The 8770-nt window shown below is 39.6% G+C and overlaps 1 protein-coding gene across 2 annotated transcripts; it reads left to right on the top strand.

Annotated features, from left to right (window-relative positions):
* On the top strand, positions 1-8007 carry unc45a (unc-45 myosin chaperone A). Of its 2 annotated transcripts, XM_063479946.1 has the most exons (19): positions 1-129; positions 244-436; positions 2185-2360; positions 2446-2535; positions 2671-2838; positions 3052-3220; positions 3347-3517; positions 3699-3870; positions 3998-4298; positions 4383-4477; positions 4632-4773; positions 5112-5252; positions 5385-5512; positions 5591-5657; positions 5821-5934; positions 6031-6146; positions 6722-6839; positions 6925-7080; positions 7172-8007. In XM_063479946.1, the coding sequence occupies exons 1-19, from the start codon at positions 106-108 to the stop codon at positions 7457-7459; spliced, it is 2829 nt and encodes a 942-aa protein (XP_063336016.1). In that variant the 5' UTR covers positions 1-105; the 3' UTR covers positions 7460-8007. The 2 variants fall into 2 exon arrangements, with proteins under 2 accessions (XP_063336016.1, XP_063336017.1); XM_063479947.1 differs by lacking the exon at positions 1-129 and having other exon boundaries at positions 306-440.
* Positions 8008-8770: the final 763 nt, after the last annotated feature.

Below are 8770 nucleotides of genomic sequence, written 5' to 3'. Positions count from 1 at the left end.
GTGTAGAAAGATGTAACATGTTTGGCTGGAGTTAGCGGTGTTTGCGACCACGTATAGTAAAATAAATCTACATATTTGCATTATACTGTGTGCGACACCTTAAAGATGAGTGAGACTGAAAAAGAAAAGGTAATGTAGAAACAATTCGCTACTTTTCCCTAGCTTAGCTAATTTCACTCAAATACATTTGCTCGAAGTTTCTCTGTGATCCCGTTGCTACCTTTCCCCCCGTCTTTACTTTAGGACCCTGCCGCCCTGAAGGAGGAGGGAAACACTCTTTTCAAGGAAGGAGACATGCAGGGTGCTGTTTGCTGTTACACCAAAGCACTGAAGCTGAGTGACAGCAAGGCAGACAAAGCTGTACTGTACCGTAACCGCTCCGCTTGCTACCTTAAGCTGGAGGAGTACAGCAAGGCAGAGGCTGATGCCTCGAAAGGTCGGTATGTTCTCTTGTTTATTCTCAACATCACTGAATAACTTGTCTTTCATCGCGGCCCACAACTTAGCTGAAATGAAAGAAAATAGTCCGTATTAGTGCTCAAATTAGCCCCATTTTACGTGGTTTAAAGTTCATTCATCATCCAAATAGTTTCACAATATGAATATTGGCTTGTGTCCTTTTTATCCATATTCGCCAGTCACATTAACAATTATGGATAAAAGTAACTTCCTGCTGGGAGGTTTTTGGGTCCTGTCCAACTTTATAAAGGGTACACTTGCACAATGACCATAATGATAACAGTGATCCTCCTGGAACCTTGCCATGTACACTTTTGAATAGCCCTTTATTGTCATTGTACATGTACAATGAAATTGTGGGTGCTCCACACCAACTATGCAGGAAACAAATATAAATAGTAAGACAACAGGAATAAATAAGAAACAGGAGTAATCTATAAAAGACAAGAGAAAGGCACAGAGGTTGCAAAGTGCACTTATATTACAATGTATGGGTTAGAATATGTAAAATCGTAATAAATTCCACATTCATATCAAGGCAAACAAAAAAGGTGCAGAAATGTCTTATTAACCTGTACTTTGTGTATATGAGTAGTTTACAATAAGGTAATTTGCAATACCTCTGTAAATACATACAAATGAATCTATGCGCATAACACACAAGCATATAAACGCACAGATGGCCTTATATTTCATTCATTCAGATGCTAAAAAATAGAAAAGAAACAAAAGAAGCATGACAACTTTAAACTGAGCTACTACTCTGACAATTTTCTGCAGATCAGCTCATCTGACTCATACTGTGTATATATTTTCTTTATACATATAGATTTAAATTGCCAGATAGATAAAGAGCCAAAGGCACTGGTCCAGCTTTCAAACTGCCCACATCCAAACCTATCACATGATTGAGTGGAACAACATTAATACATGAAGGCCCTCACGCTGCAATCCACAGTACCAAGAAAGGGTTATGCTGCCAATATCCCAGTACCAGACAGCAAAACTTCACCAGGCATCCTGTGACCATGACCCAGCAACTGTTTTGGTAGTAATGGGACACCTAAACCAGTGGTTTTAAGTTTAATGATATATCTAGATTATATTTAAGTTATATTGAAAAAGTGAAAGTGTTTATTGACTTTTCTTACTTACTGTGAAGACACTACTTGATTGATACTCTGCTACATGTGGTGCAAACTGAGAGTATTGTAAACAATGGAGTTTGAATGCGCTCTGCTGGCCAAACAGTGTGATGACGCCGATTACATACAAGCATCTTTTCCTGCATTACAATAATTAAACAAACAATGGACAACATAATTATAATGGTATATATGTCACCAGTATCTATCTATGTCACTGTATTTATTGTGTACTGTATTTATTCTTATTTTATTTTATTCTAATTTTTGCTTCATAACTTTTGCACTGTCCACTTCCTGCTGTGACAAAACAAATTTCCCACGTGTGGGACTAATAAAGGTTATCTTATCTTATCTTATCATTATGTTGTCTTAACAAAAATAAACTTTTAGTTATTAGGTAGGTATTATAGACCAAAGCATTCTTATTGAGCAATAGTTACAGCAGAAATATTTTTTTATAATGGATAACATTATTCACAACTTGTGATTTTCAGCATTCTGGACATTGTTGCATGAAATGTGTCTTTACACAGATGCTTTTGCAGCTTTGATGAATATTATTATTGTCTCTTTTCAGCACTCGATACTGACCAAGGTGATGTGAAAGCCAGATTTCGGAGGGCCCAGGCATTTCAGAAACTTGGCCGGTTTGACCAGGCCTTTCTGGATGCTCAGAGATGTGCCCAACTGGAGCCCAAAAATAAAGCTTTCCAGGATCTGCTCAGACAGCTGGGAGCACAGATTCAGCAAAAGGTGGTGTGATGTGGATAAAGGTGTGGATAAACTTGTTTTCTAAATTGTATCTTGCTAATTGAAATCATTTCTCTTAACCCTTTAGTCAGTGCAACTAAACTCCACCGATGCTCGTGTGCAGCAGATGTTCTCCCTCCTCTTAGATCCATCTACTAAAGAGTCCGATCGACAGAAGGTGAGAATAACTCAAAAGGCAGATGAATACATTCCTCCAATTCATTCTTGATGCGCCTGATTTTTCTTCATTAATGCTAATGCGTCTGTAAAACTGTACGGCACCAAAATAATCAAATCCTTCAATCAATTTCAGGCTGCTCAGAATCTAGTGGTGCTATCTCGAGATGAAGCAGGAGCTGAACAGATCTTCCGTAATGATGGAGCGAAGCTAATTCAGAAACTTCTGCAGTCAAAGCTGGAGGATGTTGTACTTTCTGCTCTCAGGACATTGGTTGGTTTGTGCACAGGACATCAGTCTAGAGTAAGTGTGACTGTTCCTTTGAGATTACTATTTGCTTCATCTTTAAAATCACTTTTTGTATTTTTGTAGTTTGGAATTAAAAAAAAAAAAGGTTTATATGCATTCTGATTTCCATCCATCATTAATGTGAAGCTAGAGCAGGCTGTTCAATGTGCTTGTCACTCATTTGTTTTGCAATTCGTTATTGCTGATGTCCATTCTTTGAATTTCCAGACTATGGCGATAGTGAATGAGTTGGGAATGGAGCAGCTGTGTGCGGTAATGGGATCAGGAGCTTCAAGTGTGTCTCTGGCTGCCTGCCATCTGCTACAGGTGATGTTTGAAGCTCTGACAGAGGGAATGAAAAGAGAGATCAGAGGAAAAGATGAAGCTATACTTCCTGGTGAGTTTAGACACTTATATTGGGAACTTGGTTACACTGAAGGTTAACCTTTAGCAAATGTTTTGTGTGTGTCGGCTCTGTGTTCTTTACATTTAATTGTTACTCACTTTATGAATCTTAACACAGAACCATCCAAGGAGCTGCGGTCAATGTTACGACACCTTTTGGAAATGATGCCAGCATCAAATGTGTCAGGGCCGGGCAGAGACAGCGCTATAAATCTCCTTGTCAAACAAGTACCCCGCAAATCCTTGAAAAACCCAGATAACTCCCTCACGTTATGGGTGGTAGACCAGGGTATGAAACACATCCTACATGTAGGCAAATATTCTATTAAACCATGGTGGATACCAAGGCATGCATTACCATGACACAAAGATGCATGTTTATTTTGTTCATTTTTCTATTTTAGAAAATTTATAACTGATGTTATCTGTTATCACTGCATATCAATTAGAGACTCATTGTTTTCCTACAGGGCTGAAGAAGATCCTGGAAGTGGCTGGGACTGTCCCAGAGATCTCAGAAGGGCCACCTCTTACAGACAACAGTCACATGAGCTGTTCAGTCTTGCTGAGCAAACTCTATGATGACCTAAAGAGTGACAAAGAGAGGGAGAACTTCAACAAACTATGTGAAGAATATGTTCAGTGAGTTGACCAAGGAAGCTTGTTTAAACTGTTTGTTCGTTTGGATTTTTTTTCCAGAACTGCCTCACAAGTCCTTTGTGAGCATGAAAACTGATTAATTCTTCTAACATAATGTTGTTGTGGGCAGGCAACATTTCAGCCGGCCTGGCCTAGACGGCAAGCTGCGAGCCATCCAGACAGTATCAGTGCTTCTACAAGGACCGAGTGACGTGGGTAACAGAACTCTGGAAATGTCAGGAATGATGGATGCCGTGATATCGCTGTGTGCCTCCGAAGATGTTACTCACCAGCAGGTAGCGGTTGAGGCTCTAATCCATGCTGCAGGCAAAGCCAAGAGAGCTTCATTTATCACAGCCAACGGAGTGTCCCTGCTAAAGGACCTATACAAGAAGAGCGAGAATGACAGGATACGTGTGAGAGCCCTAGTGGTAAGTACCACAGATAGTTTTAGAAAATAACACTTCTAAATAAAGATGAAAATAACAGCTATGTGTATGTGGGCTATTGCACAGGGTTTGTGCAAGCTTGGATCAGCAGGAGGAACAGATTTCAGCATGAAGCAGTTTGCAGAGGGATCAACACTTAAGCTTGCCAAGCAGTGCAGGAAGTATGTTGGCTTATACTGAATCTTAAGCCTAGGTATAGATTAAGAGATGCAGCATGCTTGATGTACGTTTCTGCAAAACCTGATCTAAATACCAGGTTTTGAGTGGATTACTGGATTTCAAATAACTGACAAGCTTTATCTCTTTCTCTGTAAGGTGGCTGTGTAATGAGACTCTCCCCCCAACTTCCCGCCGCTGGTCTGTGGAAGGTCTCGCCTACCTCACCTTTGATGCAGATGTAAAGGAAGACTTGGTGGAAGACAAGAATGCCCTGCTGGCCATGTTTGACCTTGCAAAGGTATAACTCATCATTATTTTCCTCATAGCTGAAAGAATTTAAACTGAAGTCTTATATTTTCTCCGCTCTGACTGACTTCTGTGGCGTTAACAGGGTCTGATTCTTCATAACCAAACGCCAGCATATTTGGCACACACCTTCACGGTGCATTAGATGGCAGTGTTAGTCCTGTCTATAGCGCTGACCAGTTAATCAGTAGTCCTTTCCTGTCTCTCATTGGACTCATTTGTTCTAAATCTAAGTAACTATTGCTAACTATTTCATGTCACAGGACCAGATTATCATCCGTGCTTGAAATGCACTGATGCCCTTTTTGTGTTTTCTGTGTGTTTTTGCAGTCTGAGGATAAGACTGTGCTCTTTGCTGTGGGTTCTACATTAGTGAATTGCACCAACAGTTATGATGTGGAGAAACCAGACCCTCAAATGGTGGAGCTGGCCAAGTATGCAAAGCAGCATGTACCTGAGGAACATCCCAAGGTAATACTAAAATTAACCTTTTTCTTTTCAAGTAGAACTAACATTGCACAATATTTATTTTATACAGCTTCATTTCAATTATTTTTGGTTATGATTCATATTTCTGCCTACTTTTTTTTTTAAAAATGTTAGGATGCACCTTCCTATGTAGAGAAAAGGTTGGTGAAGCTGCTGGAGGCTGGTGTGGTGTCTGCATTGGTTTGCATGGTCAAACAGGAGAGTCCTGCACTCACTGAGGCTTGTAGGGAATGTATTGCCAGGTAGGAAAATGGCAGTAAGTCTTTATCTTTCACTGTTTTTTCTGTAGATTTTCTGGTTAATATAATCTTTCACGGCAGGGTGTTCTTGGCCCTAGTGGAGCGACAGGAAGACAGAGGCACAGTGGTGGCACAGGGTGGAGGAAAGGTAGAGCGTACTGATAAAATTTCCCAAATTTCCCCTTGTGGGACAATTAAAGGATTATTCTTCTATTCTATTCTAAAATACACTCGGTTTAGCCTACACTCTTAACTAAGCACCACACTTCAGAAGGCTTAAATGATTTATGTCTGCTGCTCTCCTCCAAAAGGCTCTGATCCCACTTGCATCCGACAACACAGATGCAGGAAAAATCAAAGCTGCACAAGCCCTGGCAAAAATAACCATCACGTCTAACCCGGAGATTGCCTTTCCAGGAGAAAGGGTAAAAATGCAGACAGTAACACACAAGTTAACTTAAAAAAATACAATAACTCTTTAACATTATCTTGCTTTTGTTTGTTTGTGTATTTGGGGTCAGATCTATGAGGTGGTACGCCCACTAGCCAGCCTTCTGAGGCTTGAGTGCACCCTGCTGCAGAACTTTGAGGCACTCATGGCTCTCACAAACCTGGCTGGCATCAACGATAGACTCAGGTTCGCCACTAGGGGGGAATCTCTACTAAAAGTATTCATACAAAACAGTCTATTTTCATTCCAGAACATTACATTTAGGATACTTTTATTTATTATTTTTTTTTATTTTACATTTTCTGCATTTTGCAAAGCTACTTTTGCAGATCAATACATATGTCACTTTTATTGCTTAGCATAAAGTATTTAGATGGTGTGAAATCCTTCCATCAAACCTGTTTTTAAATTCTTCCAGGGTGACCACAAGTGACTGAGACTTAATGTGGACTAAATCACAGACTTGATTAACATGCAGTAATCTTCTTGTATGGCAACTTTCCAAACTGTTGACAAAGACTGAAGCATTTAGAGTCTCTGTTGACCACTGAAATCTAATTTCCTGTCAAAGCTGTTTTCACTGTAGAAGCTGATAATTAACACTGAAGTTGTGCAGTTATGCAAAGCATGCCTTGTTCTGTTTTATTTTTTACTGTTTTCAAAACTTACATTATATCTACCTTTTAAAGCATCTTTTATCCTGATCAGCGCAGTTTCATAAGTGTTTTTCAGTTTTCTGAATTAAGTATATACTTTCACAGGCAAAAGATCATCAAGGAGAAAGCTGTACCTAAAATTGAAGGTTACATGTTTGAGGAGCATGACCTTGTACGAGCTTCTGCCACAGAGTGCATGTGCAACTTGGTTTTAAATACAGAGGTAAGGGATAATTTATTAACATGTCTTCGAATACATGAAAACGGGTTGAACTGACAGTAGTGGCTGTGCTGTGTGGCATCCTCAGGTGCAGAAGCTCTACCTGGCCACAGGAAATGATCGCCTGAAGCTGCTCGTGCTTTACAGCGGAGAGGATGACGAGAGGCTGCGGAAAGCTGCTGCAGGAACCTTGGCCATGCTGACAGCCGAACAGCCTGAACTCTGCGCTCGCATCCCTGGAACTGTAAGAAAAGCACTCCACTAGTGTCGCTACCATTATTATTTTTTTTTTTTTTACTCTATTTTTGCTCACATGACTTCTGTTATCTTCTCAGACAACCCACTGGCTAGAAATTGTGCAGGCTTTGTTGCTCAGTGAAATACCTGACCTACGTCATCGTGGAGTGGTCATAGTTCAGAACATGATCCAGGCAGAGAAGAGTCTGGCTGAGAAACTCATAGAGAGCGAAGCTCTGGAGATTCTTTCCGTCCTTGCAAAGGGAGGAGAGGGCACGCCAGATGCCGTCTCGAAGATAGCTCAGAACTCCCTGGATAAAGCAATGGAGTACGGCATCATCAGAAGCAGGGAAGAAAAGGAGAAGAGCTCAGGAACTGAACCCTGAACACAAAGTGCAGTGTGTGGATGTGCCACCTGACAGTGTTTCAGTTCTTTGAACATTATATTGGACCAGTGAAGTAATTTCATTTTTGCAGGAAATGGGCTCATATGTCTTAACAAAAAATGATTAAAAGCAATAAGGGATGTAGTGAAGAATGGTATCAAATGGAAGAACCAACAGCACAGAAATGATTTTTGACTGCTGTGTAACGTTGATTGTATGCTTGTTAAAGTCTGGCAAAAGTGCGTATTCCACCCAGAGACCAACATTTCTTCTCCATGTATTTCCACTAAAAATGACCATTCCTATATATGTGCAAATATTTCATTTGAGTGTCATTATTAGTCCCACAAATACATTCTTATTTTTATTGTGCACACTACTTTTCTCAATATTTTATTTTATTTTCAGCAAAAATAGAAACATTTCATTTACACTATAAAATTTACTTTTTGTTTAAATGTTTGTTATCACTATTATTGACAATCCAACACATTCCTTTGTTGTTTTAATACGTTTTAACTGGACACATGAAAAAATAAATAAATAAAAATGACCAATCCTCACTTCTCTGTTTACTTTATTCCATATCCCGCCTTGCTAGATGTACTTTATAATGGTGCTTTAGTGCTGGGGTGCCCAACTATTTTTATCCCTCAGCCATGAAAGGCTGGTGGATTATTGTCATCGCCCTGCTGGGCAGGCAATAAGGATACCCAACTTTTTGAATGCAATCACTTGAGAATGAAGCAATGTAGGAGTTTCAAATTTAAGTGTATGTACTAAAAATCTCTGAGTCTGAATCTCAGTTTTTTGAAAATATCGTGAATGAAGTAACTGAGAAGAAAGATTTTGAAATTGACATCATAGGTACATCTGCTAGGAGGACGAGGGGTGCTACTGACTGCTCCGAGTATTTTTATATTATTAAAATGGCCATTCTACAACTTTCCAAACTAAATACATAAGAAATGTGACACAAGTTGTCCTATCAAAGTTTGTGGTGCACATTTTATAATTTATGGCAGGGGTTTCAAACTCAATTTAGTTTAGTGATCATGTACAGTCCAGCTGATCTGCTACGTAAGTGAGCCAGGCCACTTAGGCCACATAACAATCTGTATCAAAAAAGCCAACCCTTCCATGTCTGTACAACTTTTTATTGTACAACTGTTTATGCGCACGCACATTTCATACTTAATGAGCCATCTATTTATAAGACATTGTGAAAAGCCCGAGGTATATGCCTGATGCACAGCTTTTGTTCACAATAATCTCGGTGTAATGTGTAGCAACAGGGCAACCTTAAAAACT

The sequence above is a fragment of the Pelmatolapia mariae genome, linkage group LG7 (genome assembly GCF_036321145.2).
Source record: "Pelmatolapia mariae isolate MD_Pm_ZW linkage group LG7, Pm_UMD_F_2, whole genome shotgun sequence".
Classification (NCBI taxonomy): Eukaryota; Metazoa; Chordata; class Actinopteri; order Cichliformes; family Cichlidae; genus Pelmatolapia; species Pelmatolapia mariae.
This window is presented reverse-complemented; position numbering and strand designations above follow the sequence as displayed.

Coding starts and splice junctions, on each gene's coding strand:
- unc45a (XM_063479946.1), top strand. CDS start 106: ATGAGTGAGACTGAAAAAGAAAAG. Junction 5,658..5,820: donor TGGCACAGGGTGGAGGAAAG/GTAGAGCGTACT, acceptor CTCCTCCAAAAG/GCTCTGATCCCACTTGCATC. Junction 7,081..7,171: donor GCGCTCGCATCCCTGGAACT/GTAAGAAAAGCA, acceptor TTATCTTCTCAG/ACAACCCACTGGCTAGAAAT.